We start from the raw sequence: 22,972 nt of genomic DNA on the forward strand, positions 1-22,972 counted from the left end.
TAGCTCAACATTTTTTTTTCCAGGATTGCTGACTAGGCAGGGTTCATGGGCCTGTACATTGCCCAGAAATAGGGAGGCCCGGAGAGGTGGAAAGAAATACCTTTCTAGTGCTTTTATGAGACTTCACTCAAAATGATTTCTTAAAATCTGGACCTCAAGCTTGTGGATTATCTGTCTTGTTTTTGTTGCTTTTTAATCAACCAAATGCCTTCTATTGGCAAGGTACTGTGCATACTACTTAGGGCAAAAAACAAAAGCAAAAAAACTACGTCTCTACCCTCATGGTACTTAAAATATAGAGATAAGGTACATGAAAGGACACCACCATATTCACTCATGCTTAGGGAGTGAGTAGAAAGGCAAAAGGTCTGTGGAGGATAAGAAACCAGTGACTCAAGAGGTTTTACATTATGCTGTTCAATTATTCATGCATGTCTGGTTCTCTATTATAACAGGTAAACATTGTGAGACACTCCAAGTTTTGTATCATATCCAAGTCAGCTGTAGTGGATATTAAGGAGCTAAAGAATATCCCAACTGGCATATCAAATTAACTTTTTCCATCGCAGCCCCAGTTCTAAGCTATGCTGTGCCTGTGAGGTGTGCAGGTCCATTGGGACATGAGAGCCAGTCTCACCATCATATAGATGATGGTGTCTCATTTTGTAATCCTTTTCCAATCCATTCTTATTCCTCCTATTTCCACACCTGTTTTTTTTAAAATACATATTTTATTGATTTTTTTTTTTTTTTACAGAGAGGAAGGGAGAGAGATAGAGAGTTAGAAACATCGATGAGCCAAAGCCAGTTTGGCTCAGTGGTAGAGCGTTGGTCTGCGGACTGAAAGGTCCCAGGTTCGATTCTGGTCAAGGGCATGTACCTTGGTTGCGGGCACATCCCCGGTAGGGGGTGTGCAAGAGGTAGCTGGTCGATGTTTCTCTCTCATCGACGTTTCTAGCTCTCTATCTCTCTCCCTTTCTCTCTGTTAAAAATCAATAAAATGTATTTTAAAAAAAGAAAAGAAACATCGATGAGAGAAACATCGACCAGCTACCTCCTGCACACCCAATACTGGGGATGTGTCTGCAACCAATGTACATGCCCTTGCCTAGAATCAAACCTGGGACCTTTCAGTCCGCAGACCAATGCTCTATCCACTGAGCCAAACAGGTTTCTGCCCACATCTGTTCTTTTGGAAACCCATGCTCCCTTAGAAAATACCATTCCAAGACCTAACTCATATCTAATATGGAATTATGTAATTCCATACTTAATAATGTTCAGACCACCTCTGGAATAATGCTCATTAATAGGTGTTATATTTTGAAGAACATGAATAAACTAGAAGTATCCAGAAAATGGTGATAAGAACAACTAAGAGGCTTTTCAGTTTAAATAAAAACAAGGGTTCTAAGGATCTTTCCCTTGTAGACCTAAATAAGTCAAGATTGCAGTCCTACAATAAATATCTGAGGAGCTAGCAAATAGCAAGAAACCAGATTTATACTCTAGAACACATGTGTCAAACACAAGGCCCGCGGGCCAAATCCGTCCCACCAGGCCTTGCAATGTGGCCTGCACTGCGCTGTCATCACTGCACTCCGCTGCGTTTCCATCACAATGACAGTTTATGACTGTTCAGTAAACCATTCGGCCCGCGATTTAGGCTGGATTTTAGATTTTGGCCCCTTCTCTGATTGAGTTCGACACCCCTACTCTAGAATATAGAATAGGACCCTATGTGAGCTTATAGGAAGATCTATCAAAAGAATGATTGCAACTGTTTACAAAAAAAAAAAAAACATGTGCTTCTTCAATAAGTAGTGACTTCTGCCAAGCCAGCTCGATGGTTGAATGTCGATCCATGAACAAGGAGGTCATGGTTCGATTTCAGTCAGAGCACATGCCTGGATTGTATTTGCAGGCTTGATCCTAAGCAGGGAGCATGCAGGAGGCAGCCAATCAATGATTCTCTCATTATATGTTTCTAGTTCTCTCTCCCTCTCCTTTCCTCTCTCCGAAATCAATTAAAACATTTTTTTAAAGTAGTGACCATCATCTCTGGAAAAACATAACCAGAAGCAGGATAATTGCATTAGTCAGGGTTCTCTAGAGGTAGCTGACAACTCATGGAAGCTGATAAATTCCATAATATTGGCATAGGAAAGCGATTCCTCTGATGATTATATTTAAGAACAAAGACCATTTTGCACATATGGCTCCTCCAATTCTAGACTTTTTTTAGGGGTGGAGAACTGAATACATTCAGGAAGTTTGTACGAGGAATCCTAACAAAGCAATGAGGCTTGTTTTACTTTGCTGTGATTCAGGATGGCCACAATTTTTTGCTACCGTCTCTATTAACAGGTGTAGTCTATTTCTCCTCCCCTTGAATCAGGGCTAGTCTCATTACTTGCTTTGACCAACAGAAGGTGACAAAATGATACTGTGCCTGTTCCAGGCTTGGCAGTTTCTTCTTTCTTAGAGCTCTGAGCCATCATGTAAACAGGTCTACCAAGCTATCCCTCAGAGGTCACATTGAGAGAAATGCCCTGTGAGTTTCCAGCTGTCCCAGCCACCCCAACGGAAGCATCAAACATCTAAAGGGGGCCAGGGTGGACATTCTACTCCAGTGGAACTCCCAGCTGGATGCAGCCATGTGAGGAACACCAGTCATAACACACAGAGATGAGATACGAGCTACTCCTGCCTTGCCAGTGTCCAACTCCCAGCAAATGTTGGTGTATTAAGCCACTAAGATTTGGGTGGTTACGGGAAAGAGATACACTTATTTGGTGCATCCAAAATCTTTGTACTAAGTAAGCCTTTTTGTTTGCTGGAATAGTCTTTGGTAGAATTTTGGCCACAGAGGTCCAGATGTATATAGACTAACTAGGTCTAGACATAGGAGTTAAATTAACTGTGATGTTTTGTTTTAAATGCAGTTACGTGGTTGTTGACAGGCCACATACATGAAGGTGATGAAAAATTCCTAGTGCCTAGTGATATGGTAGCTGTCATAACATCATAGCACAAAGGTTGCATAAGTCAGCAAGGCAGAGGGTGCTTTAACCTGGGTGTGGATAAGGATGACTGAGAAGCTCCTTAAAGGTGGTTCCTGAGGAAATGTCTAATGAGGAGTTGTGGGAAATGGAACAGCAACACGTAGCTGAAGAAGAGGAAAGAAAAAAGAAAACTAGAAGAGGCCATCTCTCCACCCCCACAAGAAAATTCAGTGAAGGGTGTGAGCAGAAGCTTTTGCAGACCTCAGAAAGCTCATTAAAAAGTGTGAAAATGTCTCTCCCTTCCTCTCTGAAATCACCTAAAATATATTTTAAAAGGTATGAAAACATGGACCACAATACTGAAAAGTTTTCATTAATAAAGAGGAATGTTTATGGTGTGTATCTGGCTACAAGCAAATCTATGAAGGTAAGGTTAATTTATTATTGAAAAATATATATTTTAAAAATATTTTTTATTGATTTCAGAGAAGGGAGGAGAGATAGAAACATCAATGATGAGACTCATTGTCGGGCTGCCTCCTGCAAGCCCCACACTAGGAATCAAGCCCACACCCTGGGCATGTGCCCTTGACTGGAATCGAACTGTGACCTCCTAGTTCATACCGTAGGCTGATGCTCTACTACTGAGCCACACCAGCTAGGCTGCCTAACACAATTAGGAGAATATGAAAAATTCTAGTTGTTAGTTTCTCCATAAAATTTTCTTTTAGGTCAGAGAGAATAAATGGTTTCCTCTCCTGCACCAATTCTGATCCACTAGCAGTAACTGCCTCACACACAGCACTGGGCGGTTCTGGTGGGTGATGCTCCTGCTGTGACCGCAAGGCAAGGGAAGCAAGCATGTGTGCTGGGACTCTTCTGACCCTCTGGTAGAAGAAAAACTCCAACTGCTTTCTTAGTAACTAGCTGCTTGTATATAAGAGGAAGATGAGCACAAACCCTGATCTATAGTTCAGCACCTTGCTAGGCTACAATTTGTAACCAAAGGCAAGAGTATTTGGGTGGTGAGGTGGGATGAAGCAAGCATCGAGTGAACTTAACATTCGTAAGTATGCACTATATGCTCTTCACACTCACTATCTCATTTAATTCTGATAATCTAACTTGTTTTATAAAAATTGAAAAATTGGGTTCAGAAAGCTTCAGATGTTCAAAACTGCACAATTCAAAGCCCAATCTGTCTGACACTAAAGCATCCCAAAAATCATCTGTGTGGCCCATGACAGGATACACAGGAGAGAAGAGACTGCCCCTAGTAGACCCAACCACAAAATTGGTAACATTTAACTTTCTCAGTAAGAAATGCTTGTTTTGGATATACCGTATTTTTCGGACCATAAGACGCACTTTTTTCCCCCAGAAGTGGGGGGAAAAAGTCCCTGCGTCTTATGGTCCAAATATAGCCTACACATATACTTTAAAAAAAGTTTTTTTACTTGCCCGGCTGTGTGGTCTGTGTGTGCTTGCCCGGCTCTAAAATGGTTCTAAATGCTGCTGTTTACAGGGTTGATTACATGTGTTTATGACTGTGATGTTGGGTTTTAATGCACATAAAATATTTTAGGACACTATTTGTTTCAGAATCTTTTTTTCTTCATTTCCCTTCTCTAAAAACTGGTGCGTCTTATGGTCTGAAAAATACGGTAAGTCTTAATTGAAGACAATTACTGAAATCTATAACGAGAGGATATTTCAATCTTGATATATCCAATATCATGACACATATTGGATAAGTCTTGAATAAACAAGAAAATTTACTGTGTGTCCAGAGGTTTTGTAAGTTAAGTGAAAAATCAGGGTGCATTTTTCTAAGGAATTAAACTATTCCCATTTATGAAACACTAATAATAAAATGTCCACAGAGTTTATATTTTAATTTCAGTGTTACAAATGCCATTTTTAAAACAGAGCTAGTTTTTGTATGTCAAAGTGTTATGGTTCAAATGATGAAGTGTGCTTGCAGCTAAAATAAAGTCACCAGAGTAAGAAAAACATTTCAAATATCAGTTTATCACTTGCATATTAACAACAATAAAAATAAGGATTTGCTGACAAAAGAATTTTAAAGTATTTGGACAACTCTCACTGAAATTTTCATTTTGACATAAGATGCAGCAAAATATGTAAAACACCAAAACAAAGCACAAAAAGTTAAAATATTAAAAATTTTCTTCCTTACTTGTTCATTACTAATCACATTTTCCTGTAACTAACTACAGTACCTTATAAGCTCCTGCATTAACAATTCAGGTTTATGCCACAAATACTTGCATTAAATAAATTTAAAAATAATAAGGCTTTATCTAATAAAAATTCAGTAGCAATTATTGAACAGGTCAACAGGTAGTTGTGCATCTAAATCTGATGTAATCTTAAAAAATAGAGAAATATATCTGTACTTTTTGTGTTTGGGAACACCAAGAGGAGTCCTTTATGCAAAATTCTCCCCATCTTATCCCTTGGCACAGACCCTGGGTTTTCCAGTGGCAAAGTCCTACATCCACCACAGGCTCCTTGAAGACAGGCTTCTTGCTCTTTCCCCAGTAAGATGGCAGACATGAACCACTCTTCCATTCTCTGGCCTCCCCGCCCCTGCCCTCCACCCTTTCACATCTTACAGCTTAATCAAGTATTTTTTAAAATGTTATTTTATATCCAAATTTCTTTACCACAGTCCATCTTCCATCTCTACACATACTATGTTGAAGCATGTTTGATATTGACAATTACTACAGTGTAACATTTAATAATACAAAAAAGACAAATAGCCATAACTAAATGAATACAAACACCAAATGCAAATGTGCACTTGTCAATTATGCAAATGTCAACCTCAGAGAGATCACTATTTTTGAATTCCAAGATGTTTAATGTAAACTGTTATACAAAAACTAATTATAAAACACAAAGACAATAGAAATATAAGTTATTTATTAATCAATCCACTTACAAAGCAGGTGGCTTAATGCAAGCTTATTGACATCTTCACATATGATCCATGGGAACATGTCTTCCACATACAGACAGTGATGTTACTGACTGATGCATTTGCAATCTGGGACATATTAAGCATATTTAAACAAATAAAATCAGGCTATTCTGTATATGAAAGCATCTTGATAATATGCATTTGAAGTGGATTAAAACTTTCTCCAAAGGAGAAATGTTAGTATGTTAACTTAACTTTATATTCTATATTATGCAGTAAATCTTAACTATTGAAATTAAAAATTTTAAATCAGTGATCGACTCTTGGTTAATGTACGAAGTGGGAGTCTAAAATCAGAGCAACAGTAGGTTGACAGTATAATTTGTGCCTCACAGTATCTGCAGATTTATTGTTTTCAAGTTTAAAGAGAAATAAAACAAGAGACATGTAGATTCAGCTAACTTTATTTATCTTTAAACTAATAAAAATCCCTTAAAAGTGATCCTGGGACCTTTAGTATGAATGCATAGATACCTGCTAATGACTGCAATTCTAAATCCTGACTGAATGTGTGTAAAAAATCAGTGTAAGCAGCTATCTTTACTATACGTGCTTAGCAGAAGACTAAAAGAATTCTACATGTCTTCTTCAATTTCCCCAAAATTTTGTTAAATCTGCAAGTATGTACAATCCAGCTAATTGAAATTAATATTTAGTGTTTATCAGAGCTGTTTCACAGCAGCAAAAACTGAACCAGGGAAATAAAATTTTAAACAAAGTAGAAAAAAAGATAAATATAATCAGAACAGCAGTCTAAATGTATAATATCAATATCAACTCTCTGCATTGTGTTGAAAGGAAAAGGATACACCAAGATAATTTCTATTGATCACTGGTGATGTGAATACCACCTGCATCTGACTGAATATGGTTTGTATTCTGTTCTCAGTATTAAGGATGGTATTTAACTCAGAAATCCATATTGTAAATATACAGCAGCCATTTTTGTCCTAATTAAGGAATGTCTTAATACACAATATTATCATTTTCTAGAGGATCTTTATACATCAAACGAAAGTACATGATTGATTAAATTAAAGGTTAGTAATGGATAAAAAAAAAATTCATCTTAAGACCTGATACTATGTAAAAAATAAAAAGACCACAAAATTCTACTTACTAAAGCAGCTAATCTTGCCTGCAAGTTTAGGGTCACAAGCCCATAATATGTGCAAAGAAATGCAATACAAGGAAACCATGCAAAAATACAGTAAAATGATACAGGAAAAATGTCAAATCTAGAAAAAAAGCTTTTATAAATACATCAAAATCAACTGTATACATAAACTGTAGGTCTAGCATTAGTTGTACCATATAGCAGAGCCAGCACTCTAAGTTCAAGGCTTCCAAATCTGCGCAGGTAAGTCATGCCATCTTTGGTTGAACTGCAGTACCGGGAGGATGGGAATGAGAGGGAGGGCAAGAGTTCTGAAACATGGTGTCAACTTTCACTTGGCAGCTGGGCCTCAATGTCCACTCTGCATATGGGGCACTTCTTATTGGTAATCAACCACTGGTCAACACACACTTGGTGGAAAAGGTGCATACAGGGAAGGCGTCTGTTATAGGCAAACAAAACAAAAAGGAAAATTAATATTATGACAACTGCATGTGGCATTTACTCTTAAGCAAATGATATGTGTAATTGTAATGTTTTTAAGTTATTAGACATCTTCCTATTCTATTCAAAACAATAAAACATCTCTAATAAAAGTTACACCTATATTAAATTAACTCTCTGAATAATACAATGTATAAATAAACGAGATAATTGTCAGAGCAATTAAACCAAATCATGTAATATCACAAGAAATTTAAGAACAATTACACTGGTAATTAATGCTATTTTTGTTTCTATATGTGAGCTGCCAATACACTGGAGTTGGCAGTACCTTCTCTGTTATGTAATCCTTACATTATTAAAGTGCTTCAAATATACATAATTTAATTCTCTCTCAAAAACATCAGAATTCATATAAATATTTAGCAACCATGTCATACTAATTAAGGAATTTAATATCAATATTGTTTTCTATCTAGACGCTAGTAGCAAATCTGGTGTTGAGTCATTCTAGAGGATCTTTATACATTAAACTTAAGTACATGATTGATTAAAGGTTAACATTATATTGTTTACAACATAACTGTTGCATTCATTATTATGTTTATTTAATACTATGCTACTTTTTAAAAAGTAGGTTAAGCCGGGACCGGTTTAGCTCAATGGGTAGAGCGTCGGCTTGGGGACTGAAGGGACCCGGGTTCGATTCCGGTCAAGGGCATGTACCTTGGTTGCGGGCATATCCCCGGTAGGGGGTGTGCAAGAGGCAACTGATCGATGACTCTCTCTCATCGATGTTTCTAACTCTCTGTCTCTCTCCCTTCCTCTCTGTACAAAATCAATAAAATATATTTTAAAAAAAAAAATAAAATAAAATAAAAAAAAATAAAAAGTAGGTTAAAAGGAGATGTTTACTTATGTACACTAAACTAAGTTATCAATTAGAAATTGAAAAATAAAAAAAACCTTCTAGGAAATCCAGGGTAACATTAGTTACTGATTTAAATACCCATTTCGACTTCCATCTATTGTTAAGAGTTGTCATACATTTTCAGACTTCGTAATAGTTTGCAAAAATAGTAGCTAAATAATAGTGTTGCAATTATTCATTCTTGATAGTATTGTCAACAATGTAAAAACAATTATCTTCCATATTTATAAATCTTCATTAGAAAAACAATGTTCAAAAAAACTTTTATGTGATACGAAAGAAAACTTCATATTTTTCTCTCTCAGCCAACTGAAGAAATATGACAAGGTTATCCTTATAAATTAGGGCAACAAAATTTCCATATGGTTCTGTTACATATATATAGAACCTGTTTCACATGGGATCATGTTACATTAGGGAAAAAAAAAACAAAACCAAAAATCTAGAAACAAAACAAATATCTAAGAGATTATAAGAAAATGACTAAAATTAGTATTGAGTTAATATAATATTTTCTAAATCACAGAGTTGCAAGAAGAGAGTAGTCCTACAAGTTGAGAGGAAATTTTAAGATAAAATTCATTTATAAAAGATGCTCTAGCCCAACCGGTGTTGAGCGTCCACCTATGAACCAGGAGGTCACAGTTCAATTCCTGGTCAGGGCACAGGCCCAGCTTGTGGGCTCCGTCCCCAGTGTGGAGCATGCAACAGGCGACAATCAATGATTCTCTCGCATCATTGATGTTTCCCTCTTCCTCTCCTTTTCTTTTCTGAAATCAATAAAAATGTTCTTTTAAAAAAGATGCTGTAAAACAAATTGTATGGAGCTAAACTGGATCTCCCTATCTCAGCCTCAAAAGCATCTCAAATTCTCCTTTCCCCAAGATTTGTAGAAGACAATGCTGACCACAAAATTTCCATGACCGACTCATGGTGTGGCCCAAAAATAGGCAGTATATTTCCCATTCCTTTGTTGGCAAGATAGAGGCTTTAATCTTTTTACTCTTTCACTCACTATAAGAAGCCAATTCTATATGTCAGAGATTGGTAACAGGGTATGCCAGGAATAATCTTTAGTTTCTGGTCTACTTTTAAATAAATATAATCTCTTATAGTTTTGACAACAGATTTTATATAATTAGTATCTAGTTACCTCACATCTTCACCTTCCTCTAAAATAGACAAACAGATAGTACATTTTTCCTCTGTGTCCTCCTCAGTCCCTTCTTCCCCATCTTGTTTGCAGTGCAGTTTCCTCTGTGAGAACCAATCAGTTGTTACCTTGTTAGTAGAGATGACATTATTGAACAACTGAGTAAAGACTGTGTTTATTTGAAATACAAAAATAAAACAAAACCACACATTCACCCATAACTTATTTCCCAGGTTCAACTATCATGAATTAGTGGACTTAAGGTACTATCACCAATTAAATGTTTCTTTATGACCCTTAAATAATTAGCATCAAAAGCAAAATCAAAGTTAACAGAAATTCATTAGTTTGAAATCTATGATTTTTAATTCATAAAAAGGATGATACACAATATAAACTATCTCTGTACTATCATGAGCATAGCTAAATAAACTTGATTTTACTAATAGTGTTTCAAAAAACTATTCAAATTAATTAATACTAATTACAGTATTTTGCTTAGTCAGCTGAAGGACTTAAATTTAAAGGTAATATACCCCGTTAATATACTTAGAAAACAGATGAAAAATACAAATAATAATTTTCACAATTTATTACTCTATGCAGCACAGAACATTGTTGTTTGTTGAAACAAACTTATTTAACATGTCTATTTCACAACTTCTTGATATATTACTACATAAGGAATTGGGGATAGAATATAAGAAATGTACATTAACTAAATCTCCATCAAAATAAGCGGCTGGTTAAACTATGGTACTGTCATATGATGGAATTCTGTATATGCTATTAAATAAAAAATATGGATGATCTGTGAGTGAAGATACAGAATGAAAAGAGAATGTGTCAAATTCTGTGCACAGCAAACCCTTTGTTTTATTTTTCAAAGTGGAAAAAACATATACATATGTACATTATTACAAATGTATAAAAGTATTTGAAAAATTACCTAAAAAATCCTTAACCATTGTTTTTCTTTTGAAAAGGAAGACTGGGGACAGTCAGCAGGGCAATAAACATCAGAGTATATATTTTTTTATACTTTGAATATTTTTAACTATATGTATATATTGTTTTAATAATAAATAATATAATTGTTATGCACAAACTAAAAGAAGATCTATATTAAATTTTATCCATTTTAATAATAATGTAGGTGTTTCACAGAGTAAATTCTTACCTTTTTATATTTATGTGGATATGTACATCTTTCAATTGTTCCCTGGGATGCTCCACGATTGACATTTCCTAATCTTTCTTCCAAATGAATCAGTTCCTGAAGATGAAGAATAATTAGTATTAAAAACCAGGATGGTTATTCTTTAAACAGCACTGCCAATATTATAAACTAAATAAAGTTCCATATTTACAAACCTGCAATGCAATGCAAATAGTGTTCAAAAAGCTGTAGATAGTGCCTAAGCAGTGTGACCTAATGACGAAGCATCGACACATGAACCAGGTGGTCATGGTTTGATACCTAGTCAGGGCATATGCCTGGGTTGTGGGTTCAATCCCCAGGAGGGGGCATGCAGGAAGCAGCCAATCAGTGATTCTCTCTCATTATTGATGTTTCTATACCTCTCACCCTCTCACTTCCTCTCTGAAATAAATAAAAATATATACTAAAAAAAAGAAGTGGTATGGAAAAGTTATTATTACAGATAAGGGAAACGTATTCCCACATAGTATTATGTAAGTCAGTAAGTATGTATGAACAGCAGGGTGGGGAATCTTTTTACTGCCAAGGGCCATTTGGATATTTATAACACAATTTTTGGGCCATACAAAATTACCAACTTAAAAATTAGCCTGCTAGGAGAGAAATCAAGATGGTCGCATAATCACAAAGATCATACACCATGACCAATGTTGCTGAGAAAAAGGAACCCTCGTGCACTGCTGGTTGGAATGCAGACTGGTGCAACCACTGTGGAGAACAGTGTGGAGTTTCCTCAAAACACTGAAAATGGAACTCCCATTTGACTCAGTAATCCCACTCGTAGGAATATATCCCAAGAAACTAGAAACACCAATCAGATAGGATATATGCACCCTTATGTTCATAGCAGCACAATCTACAATAGCTAGAATCTGGAAACAGCCTAGGTGCCCGTCAGCAGATGATTTGATCCAAAAACCATGGTACATCTACACAATGGAATACTATGCTGCCATAACAAAGAAGGAATTCTCATCATTTGCAGCAACCTGGAAAGAATTAGAGAACATCATGCTGAGTGAAATAAGCCAGTCAATGAAAGAGAAATACCACTTGACCTCACTCATTTATGGATATTAAAGAACATTATAAATTGATGAACCAAAAGACAGATATAAAGACAGTAAAGCAACAAGCAGACTGTCAGATTTAAGCGGGGAGGGTAGGGAGACCTGGGACAGATAAGAGATCAAACGAAGGACTTGTATACATGCATATAAGTACAACCAATGGACACAAAACTCTGGGGAGGGAGGGTATGTAAGAGAGGGCCAATGTTAAAATATGTACACAAGATGGTCGCATAGGTAAACACCTGAAATTGCTCTCTTGCACAAGTACTTCAAAACTTCAACTAAAAGACAAAACAGACATCATCCAAAACCACACGAAGGCGGACTGAGTGGAAATTCTAGAAGGAAAGAGAAAAGCACAACTAGAAGGAAAGACAAAAGCACACTGAGACTCAGGGGAGGTGCGGAAGTCAAGTGCAAAGGTATGAAGTCAAGAGTGTGTGGATCCAAAACCAATTTGGCTCAGTGGATAGAGCGTCGGCCTATGGACTGAAAGGCCACAGGTTTGATTCCAGTCAAGGGCATGTACCTTGGTTGCAGGCACATCCCCAGTGGAGGGGCGTGCAAGAGGCAGCTGAATGATGATTCTCTCTCATCAATGTTTCCAACTCTCTATCCCTCTCTCTTCCTCTCTGTAAAAAAATCAATAAAATATATATATTTTAAAAAACATATATATATTAAAAAAAAAAAAAAGAGTGTGTGGAAAGGAGCTGGCAACTGAGTATGCAGTTGTGTTTTTCATTTCAGAGGGAGACACAAGCTCCTGACTGCTCTGAACTCCAGTTCCAGGTAAAACTCTGGGGACCCAGATTCATACAGGAAGAAACTGGACTGTCTGGCATCGGGCCGGAACATGAGGGCAGCCTTCTCTCAGAGGTGCTTGCAGCAATTACCAAGGGACACTGAGCAATTACCAAGAGCCTATTAGGGAAGGGCTGAAGGTCAGCCATTGCTGTTTGCTCCGCCCTGTTAATTCCCTGAGACCCAACCCCATCCAAGATGTATGCATACTTTTGCATATGAATATTCTGACCCTTTGCAATCTAAAATTACCAAACAAACTGCAGCTGGGTCAGAGAGCCCCAGAACATCCAAAAGAAGGCCCAGGCCCCACAGCAACTTGCATTGCTTCACAGCTGGGCCTCATCTGGGCACATCCAAACCCCAAACAAAGAAGAGGAATCTGCAGATCTCTCTGTAGCTCCTGCAGGGTAGCCTAAGGCAGAGGCTAAATTTTCACCTCCTTAGAGATCCAAGAGCCAGTGTACCCAGTGGCCAGAGTGGGGGCATCCAGATTACAACTCCTTGGATCCATGTAGGACACCTCAAGGGGCAGACTCTGAATACTAAAGCCCCATTACAGCAAGTCTTTCCTTAAAAGCACGAAAGTTCTCCCATCGTAGGCACAGCTGATCCTCAAAGCCAATTGACCTGGAGGTCAATTCTTCCCAATGATACCAACAACAATCAATGCTTAACTACAGCAAGACTGTGTACACAGCCCACAAAGGGATGCACTAAGAATGTCCACCTCAGGTAATTGAGGAGGCTGAGCCACTGGGGCCTATAGGACACCTAACACACAAAGCCACTCTATCAACACAGGGAAGCAGCCAAAATGCAGAGGTAAAGAACAGGTCACAAATGACAGGAATGGAGGAAAGCAAACTACGAGTTCAAAACCACGGTTATAAGGTTTTTCAAGAATCTTCTAGAAACCACCGATAAATTTACTGAGACCCTAGAGCAGTGTTTCCCAACCTTCTCTCATGATGAGAATCACCTGGTGGAGTTGTTAAAACACAGATTCCCGGATCCCAACTAAGAAGTGCTAAACTAGAATTTTTGAGAACATATAGGTAAAATTGCATACCTAACTTAGTGCTCTGTATATAAAATCTGTCTTAGAGCACTAGTTAAGTATACAATTTTACCTATATGTTCCCAAAAATTCTAGTTTAGCACTTCTTAGTTGGGATCCGGGAATCTGTGTTTTAACAACTCCACCAGGTGATTCTCATCATGAGAGAAGGTTGGGAAACACTGCCCTAGAGGATATGAAAAAGAACCAACTAGAAATTAAGCATACACTGACTGAAATAAAGAATAATATACAGAGATAAAACAGCAGACTAGAGGATCGTAAGAATCAAGTCAAAGAGTTGAAATACAAAAAAGCAAAAAACACCCAACTGGGAAAGAAAAAAGAAAAAAGAATCCAAAAAGTTGAAGATAATGTATGAAGCCTCTGAGACAACTTCAAGCATATCAACATCAGAACTAGGGGGGTGCCAGAAAAAGAGAGAAGAAGATATTGAAAACTTATTTGAAGAAATAATGACAGAAAACTTCCCCTACCTGGTGAAATAGACTTACAAGTCCAGGAAGCAGAGAAAACTCCAAACAAGAGAAATCCAAAGAGGACTACACCAAGACACATCATAATTACAATGCCAAGGGCAAAAGACAAAGAGAGAATATTAAAGGCAGAAAGAGAAAACCAGTTAGTTACCTACAAGGGAGTACAGATAGGATTGTCAGCTGATTTCTCAACAGAAATTATGTAGGCCAGAAGGAAGTGACAAGAAATATTCAAAGTGATGAATAGCAAGAGCCTACAACCAAGATTACTCTATCCAGCAAAGCACTCATTCAGAAATAAAGGTCAGATAAAGAGCTTTACAGATTAGGAAAAAGTTAAAGGAGTTTACCACCACCAAACCAATATTATATGAAGTGTTAAAAGGTATTCTTTAAGAAGAGGAAGAAGCCAAAACAGGTTTGGCTCAGTGGACAGAGCGTCGGCCTGTGGACTCAAGGTTCGATTCCCATCAAGGGCACGTACCTTGATTGTGGGCACATCCCCAGTAGGAGGTGTGAAGGAGGCAACTGATCACTGTCTCTCTCTCAACGATGTTTCTAACTCTCTATCCCTCTCTCCTTCCTCTCTGTAAAAAAATCAATAAAATATATATATTTTTTTAAAGAGGAAGGAGAAGAAAAAGGTAAAGAAAAAAATTATGAACAACAAATACCTAACTATCAACAAGTGAATCTAAAAATCAAGTGAAAGATCCAAGATGGTGGCTTAGGTAAACACACCTAAACTGCTACAGTGCACAACAATTTCAAAACTACAACTAAAAGATAAAACGTCTATCATCCAGAAACATGGGAAAGCATAACCATTATTGCTTGTGTCATTTTTGATTCTTATAAGTATATTTCCAGTAGGACGTGATCTCACTAATCTAGGGGAAATGATGAACAACATAGACTGATGAACAAGAACAGACCCAGAGATAAAGAGCCATGGGTCAGACTGTTGAACCTCAGAGGGAAGATGGGGATAAAAAGAAGAGATAAACCAAAGGACTTGAGTGCATACATATGAGTAATACCAGTGGTCAAGGATAATAGAGGGGTGGGGGCATGAGTGAGGAGAGGTGGGGGATTGAGGACAAATATGTGATACCTTAATCAAAAAAAAAATATTTTTTTTTAAAAAGAGGGAAACAAATCAAGCAATATTTCTAAGTCCTACTTCCTCTAAGTTACAAATTGACAAGAAGAAACAAAACTTTAAACCATATTTAAATGATTTGTTCTTCTGAAAATTCAAAAAAGGAGATATTCAGTTATAAACTGAATCACTTAGGATACTTTTCTTCCTGCAATATTTTAATAAAAATTAAACTTAGTCAAAAGCATTAAGCCCCCCCACCTCCAACATTTCAGTTTGGTTCTTTATCTGATATTAACAATGATTTACACATTTCTATATTTCTTTTTTTTTTTAATATATTTTATTAATTTTTTACAGAGAGGAAGGGAGAGAGGTAGAGAGTTAGAAACATCAATGAGAGAGAGAGACATCAATCAGCTGCTGGGGATGTGCCCGAAACTGCAACCAAGGTACATGCCCTTGATTGGAATCAAACCTGGGACCTTTCAGTCCGCAGGCCGACGCTCTACCACTGAGCCAAACCGATTTCGGCCATTTCTATATTTCTTTATATTAGGTTATTTTCATTTACTCTTCTTTAAATCCTTGGGTAATTTTTGTTTTGTTTTGTTAATCCTCACTGGAGGATATTTTTACATTGATTTTTTTAGGGAGAGTGGAAGAGAGAGGAGAAGACAGAGAGGAGCATCAATGTGAGAGAAACACATCAATTGAGTGCCTCCTACATGGGCCCTGATCAGGACTTGGGCTGATGCTCTATCCATTGAGCAAAACTGGCTGGGGCTCCTTGGGTAATTTTCTTTTATTATTATTTTTTTTTAAATCAATCTCTATTGTTCATATTATTACAAAGGTTCCTCACTTCTTCCTCCCTCCACCAGGTTCCCACCCCACCCTCTGCCCTTTCCACAACCCCCATTGTACCCATCCATCGGTGCACAGTTCATGTTCAGTCTCTTCCCGCATCCACCACTCCTCGTTTCCCCCGAGAATTGTCAGTCCACTCCCCTCCCGTATCTCTGATTCTACTACAATCAACAGTTAACACTGTTTATCAGGTTTTTTAATCTCCCTGTGTTGTTTTTTTTTTATTAATGAACTTTTATATTTTTAAGAATAAATTTTAAAATCTAATAATTTTAAACCTTGTTTTTTCTGCCCTGGGAACTGAGAAGCAAACTTGTTTACATGTAAACTTGCCCTTAGGCTATCAAAAGGCATAGCCATTCAAATGTAAATGGACACATTGTTTAAAGATAGCTGCTGGCTGGAAATGAATTACCTGTTCTGGGTGGGAAGGGCTTGTCCTCCCCTTTCTCCATTAAAATTAAGGTGTTAGCTTTAAAACCTCTTTTTGGCAAGAGACCTTAAACTTTCATAACTTTAAATTTTTCAGGTAGTAAATCAATTACTTAGTATTTTCTCAAATCAATAATACCTCCACATGCCCAAGGATACACTTCACACAAAAGACAATTCCAAATAGATCAACCAACCTCTTCCATACCCCACACAAGGCGCTCACAGATAAACACCCCAGCGCTATACTAACTCAACACATCCAGATCTAAGCCTTCATCACTTGATTCAGCAGACCCTCAAGTTCCCCCAAAAGTTTCCAGCCATGTCTGGAGCAGTGCTGACGCATGGACAGGCGAGGAGGGAGCTGTTCCGGGCCCGGTTGCTTCGGGCCTGGCCACTGTTGCTCTGGTCCGCTCCACAATCAGCTGCTCCAGGTCTGGTCGCTGCCGCTCCGGACCTGGATGCTGCTGCTCCGGGCCTGGCCGCTCACGGCTTGGCTGCTGCTGCTCTGGGCCTGGCGGCTCCAGGCCTGGCTGCTCTGGGCTTGGCTGCTGCTGCCCCAGGCCTGGCTGCTCCGGGCCTGGCTGCTGCTGTTCTGGTTCTGGCTGCTGCTGCTCCGGGCCCGTCTGCCACTGCCCTGGGCCTGGCCACTTTGGGCCTTGCCACCGCTGCTCCAACATTCTGTCTTTTTTTTTTTTTTTTAACGCATTTATGTTGCAATGTTGGCTGCTAAGTTGAGTTCTGTCTTATTCTTCGATTTTTCAAGTACTTCTTTTTATTCTTTCTTAAGTAATTTTACTCTCTTTTGCTATAACTTGATTTCTTCACATTGAAAACTTCTTCGGTTTCTTCCTCCTCGTCCTGGAAGCTCAGCAGGCTGATCTGCAGCGCCCCTTTGTTCTCGGCGGCCTTCTGCGCGGCTTCAGCCTGTTGCCGGGGTTGGCGCTGCCCAGGAAGCAGCCCCCGGCCTCGGCTCTGTGGACCACGATCAGCGGTCGAGGGGCCAGTAGCACCTCCCCACCAGGGCCCTGTCGCCCGGCTCCTTGTTGATGCCCAGCTTGCTGGTGCCCGGCAGCAGCTCTTGCTCCTCATCGCGTTCTTCCCAGACCGGAGCTTTTGTCTCCTTCCCACTAGGGCAGTCTAGCATCAGAGCCAACAGACCGTCCTCTGCGCGCAATGTGCGCGACTCCGGGGGCTCTGCTTTTCGCCGGTCCCCTGGGGTTCCACCTCACAGCTCCGTCTCCCTCTGTTTGAGCCTGGGTCCCCAGGGTCTGGCCTAGAACTGGGGTTCAGCGCTGTCGGTTCTGTGGTTCAGCCCAGTCCGGGGCTTTTATTTCCTTCCTGCTAGGAAACGCCAGCAAGGAACTCAGCCTCCCCCTCCTCTCCAGCTCCGTCCTCTCCATGCACGTGCAGCATGTCTCCGTACCTTAGGCTTTTACAGCTCCTGATTTTCTTTCTGGTTTTCTCTTTCCTTCTTGTTGTAGAATTTTCAGTCAGTCAACTTCCTGTAGCTCTGGGCAATGTCCATTTTATATTTTAATTGTATTTTATTGGAATTGTTGTGTGCGGCTGTGGATAGGTGTATACCTGTGCAGCCATCTTGGATCCCTAATTTTTAAACTAAGATTAATAAACCACAATCCATAAAAGCAATATCAGAAATTCAGACATTTTACTGCCTTCTGCTTTATTGCCCAGTCACAGAGGCAATCCTATACAATTGTGAATACTAATAATACATATATTTTCTCACTGCATTAACAATAGTATGGCAGATAAATTAATTTTATTACATACCTCAAAATTGCCCCTGAAAGGACCTCTAAATGACGTTCCATCCAATCCTGATGAAATGTAACGGATATGAGGGTAGCCTGCCATGTCAGGAACCTATTTTAACAGAAGAGATAAGTTAAACCCATCAAGCACAGGCTTGAATTCTTTTATTAACATTAAATAATTCAGACACTCAATTCTCTTCATTCATCTACTCACGCACTTAAATTCAACTTCAGTAAATCTATATAATTCCAACTAAACATTCTATAACAGAGTTAGGTTCCTCTTCAAACATAATCTTGTATATAATAGCTCTTAAAATGTAATTAGATAAAAAAGAAGAAATAGCTGTCCCATAAAATAACTGGTTTCTTATATTTGATTTATTTTGCATAAGGAATCCTAAGTAGAAAATACCCAAACTTAAGACTGATAATAGCCTAAACATATAGAGTAATATTTTCATAAGATCTTATCAGAGCTTTATTAAACAGTATTAAGGAACAAAAATGCAGCAAATTTTCAAACAAAACTTTATTTTCAGTCTTCTAAAATACTCTATTCTTTTGTTGTTGTTGTTGTTGTTGTTGTTAATCCTCACCCAAGAACATGCTTATTGATTTTTGAGAGAAGGGAAGGGGGAGAGAGAGAAAGAGAAACACCATTTAGTTGCCTTCCTGGGGGAACAAACCTGCAACCTTTTGGTGCACAAGATGACGGTCCGACCAACTGAACCACTAACCAGGGCCCCACTCCTTTTTGTGTTTGGTTCTGGTAGTGAAGTAGTAACAGCGTTTTCTAATTTTTTAAGTGTAGCTAATCCTCATTATTCACAGATCCTTTATTTGTGAATTTGCCTACTTAATAAAATTTATTTCTAACTCCAAAACCAATACTTGTGCTTTCATAAACTTTCATGGACATGCACAAAGCATGCACAAAAAATATAAGATGCCTGACCCGTGTCGCAGCACAGGTAGAAACAAGGGCTTTTTTCAGCTCTTATATATACTACTAGAAACCCAAGACACGGATTCAGCACTGGAGGGGTCCCTCAGCCTGGCCCACACCCTCTGGAAATCCAGGACCCATAGGGGGATCTAGTAGTGTGCAAAGCGACAGGCAGCCAAGGAGGAGCCGAGCCAGGCCAGGTGCCGCGCCACTGCTGCTCATCCTGGCCCCGCTACATCTGCCACCGCTGCTTGGTAGTGCTGCCACAGAAGCAAAGAGGCTTGTGCCGCAACAACTGCACTTGCCAGCCGTGAGCCCAGCCAGCCTCTAGTGCCCATCTGTCAGATGAGTGGCACTGCCATTGTGGGAGTGCAATGACCACCAGGGGGCAGCTCCTGCATTCTGCGTTTGCCCCCTGGTGGTCAGTACATATTATGTTGACCGGTTGTTTGGTCACTTAGGCTTTTATATATACTAGCATACAGTAGATTAGAAAATGTCTTTTTGCTGCCTCTTTAGTACCATGTTTCTCACATTTTTGTGCTTTCTATTTGTTTTAAAATATATTTTATTGATTTTTTACAGAGAGAAAGAGAGGGATAGAGAGCTAGAAACGTCAATGAGAGAGAAACATCGACCAGCTGCCTCTTGCATACCCCCTACCGGGGATGTGCCCGCAACCAATGTACATGCCCTTGACCAGAATCAAACCTGAGACCTTTCAGTCCGCAGACCGACAGATGCTCTACCACTGAGCCAAACCGGGTTCGGCTGTGCTTTCTATTTGTGTTTCATTGTTTAAAATGGCCCCAAGCATAATGCTCAAGTGCTGACTGTTGTTCTTAAGGGCAAAAGGACTGTGATGTGCCTTACTGAAAAAAAAAAAAATGTAGACAAGTTTCATTCAGGCACTGGCTTTGAGTTCAATGTTAATGAATCAACAATATGTATCAAATAAGGTATCTTTAAACAGAAATATACATTAAACCAAAGTTATGTATTGATGGCTTTTGTGGTCAAAGGCTTGCAGTAAACTAACCCTGTATTTATCCCCGGAATAATGGTTCAGTATTCACTTAGCATTGGCAACAATGTTACAAAACATATTTGCCATGAAAAACAGGGGTCCACTTTATTAAGAAAGGGAAATTCTGGAATAGAGCACCATTCTTCCCTCTCTATATATAACTAGAGGTCTGGTGCATGAATTCGTGCACAGGTGAGGTCCCCTAGCCTGACCAGCAATCAAGGGCTAACAGGGGGGCTGGAGGGAGTGTGGGAGGTTGTCTATGGGAGCGCACTGACAACCAAGGGGCAGCTCCTGTGTTGAGTGTCTGCCCCCTGGTGGACAGTGACCAGTTCAGTTGTAATGGTTGCTTAGACTAATATCTATCTATCTATAGATACAGATATATAGATATAGATAGATAGATATAGATATAGATACACACACACACACACACACACACACACACACACACACACTAGAAGGCCAGTGCATGAGGCCCAGAGGAAGGGAGAGAGGAAGGTTGGTGTGCGGGGGGGGGGGGGGGGGGGGGGGGGGAGTTCAGCCTGGCCTGCACCCTCTCACAATCCTGGTTATTATTTCTAACTCAGATATGTCTATGGTTTGCAAGTTCAGACCATAAACCTAACTCTCTACTGGATATTCCATCTTAATACACACAGTCATTTCAGATTCAATATGTCCAAAACCTAACACACTTAACCCCTTAATGAAACCCTCATCTAATATTCTCCAACTAAGTGAATGGCATCACTATAATATAATAATCCAAGCTAGAAATCATCCTAAATATTATTAAAATGTGTCCCATCATGTTTATAGCAACTGCTATTGCCTTTGTTCAGGGATTCATCACTTTAATAAACTCTTACACTATAAATCTTAACTAGTTCCGTCCACCCTGAAATCTATTTTCCAAACAACTGAGAAGGTGGCCTTTCTAATTACAAGCTGATTTAATCACTCTAAAACATAAATACCATCAAGATATTCCCTTTTCCAATGGTTCATTGAGTCCAAGTTTCTTGGCAGGGCAACATTATTTTGTATTGCTAAGTTTCCCTCCCCTTTAAGATTGAAAAATTCCAATTTACTTGGAATTGCTTGTACTTATGCTATTTGACAGTTCTTTATATGCTGTGGCCACTGTAAGAGCACCATTTTCTTTCTTTTTTTCTTTTTTTTATATATTTTATTGATTTTTTAAAGGGAGGAAGGGAGAGGGATAAAGAGTTAGAAACGTCATTGTGAAAGAAACATCGATCAGCTGCCTCCTGAATACCCTCTACTGGGGATGTGCTGCAACCAAGGTACATGCCCTTGACCGGAATCAAACCTGGGAATCTTCAATCCATAAGCCGAAGCTCTATCCACTGAGCCAAACCAATTTTGGCAAGATCACCATTTTCAATTCCAAAGTGTAATCAGAAGCTACATGCATAATAAAGCATCTTGGAAACCCTTCCCCACAGTGTCTTTACCTGCACAAAACCAAACTACTCCCTTCTCTGTACCACTTTTATAATTAGTATGTATTATAAATAGCAAACTCTGTAAATTTTTGAACTTGTTCTTTGGAACTCAAACTGGAATCAACAAAATCTGAATCTACTTAAATCAGATATAGAGAATTAATAGTCCTACAGATAAGAGAATAAAGTACAAAAAAGAAAAAAAAGAGAGAATAAAGTACAAATACATCAGAACAAATTACTACTATGAAAAATAAACCACATTTTAATGACAATGGATCAAGATTATTATCTTTGTATAAAAGAAAAAACGTAGTCATTTTTACATTAAGAAGAGTTCATTTTACAATACAAATACAGACTTATTTGTATACAGACTTAAATGTATCCAATATCTTTTTATAGCAAATTTTCTCTAACAATTCTCAAATTCTATTAGGACACCCACAACAACTAATACATTAAAACACATTTCCAATAAAATATTTAACTTAGAAAAGAAAGAATATTTTTAGGAGAATATATCAGAACTTTGAAATTTTCTATTTTACCATTAAAGGAAGTGCTCCTAATTGTAAGTGATGAAGTCGAGGTGGTGCATGGTAATGGGCCAAGTGAGGATGCAATGCTCCAGGTGTGTAAGTAGTTGCAGTCACTCCAGCTTCAATTCCCAATTCCCTGGCAAAGGATGAGAAGAGTTTAACTTTTAGACATCCTTAGTGGCTTTATTATCAATGTAAATGAGGGAGAAAGTAATCCAATGTATATAAGATGAGAAAAAGATAATTTAGCCCAAAAGATTTAACTCATAATTTCAAATTCATTGCAGAAATTAAAATTCAAAAATACAATTTTATGACCATCAGGCCCAACGCAATTTGGACATGGTTTCAAAACTTACAAAGAAAAGTAATACAGTTGACACTTGAACAACATGGGTTTGAACTGCATGAATCTACACCTGTTTTGTTCAAGGGTCAACTGTATAATGAATGGTCCCTAAGGTTCCTTCCAAAC

General features: G+C 38.5%; 1 protein-coding gene across 9 annotated transcripts in view; it reads right to left on the reverse strand.

The window, feature by feature from the left end:
• Positions 1-5,942: 5,942 nt before the first annotated feature.
• Positions 5,943-22,972, reverse strand: part of RNF111 (ring finger protein 111) — a 94,422-nt gene continuing 77,392 nt past the window's right edge. For 5 of the 9 annotated variants that reach the window (XM_036440395.2, XM_036440441.2, XM_036440414.2 and 2 more), the window contains 5 exons: positions 22,507-22,633; positions 18,524-18,616; positions 10,841-10,936; positions 9,661-9,788; positions 5,943-7,574 (listed from right to left, as the gene is read on the reverse strand). In XM_036440395.2, coding sequence (XP_036296288.1) covers positions 7,457-7,574; positions 9,661-9,788; positions 10,841-10,936; positions 18,524-18,616; positions 22,507-22,633 — 562 coding nt within the window. In that variant the 3' untranslated portion in view covers positions 5,943-7,456. The remainder of the gene's footprint in view (positions 7,575-9,660; positions 9,789-10,840; positions 10,937-18,523; positions 18,617-22,506; positions 22,634-22,972) is intronic. The other 4 variants (XM_036440431.2, XM_036440423.2, XM_036440404.2 and 1 more) reach the window with 2 other exon arrangements.

This window comes from Pipistrellus kuhlii, unplaced genomic scaffold (assembly GCF_014108245.1).
Source record: "Pipistrellus kuhlii isolate mPipKuh1 unplaced genomic scaffold, mPipKuh1.p scaffold_m20_p_1, whole genome shotgun sequence".
Taxonomy (NCBI): Eukaryota; Metazoa; Chordata; class Mammalia; order Chiroptera; family Vespertilionidae; genus Pipistrellus; species Pipistrellus kuhlii.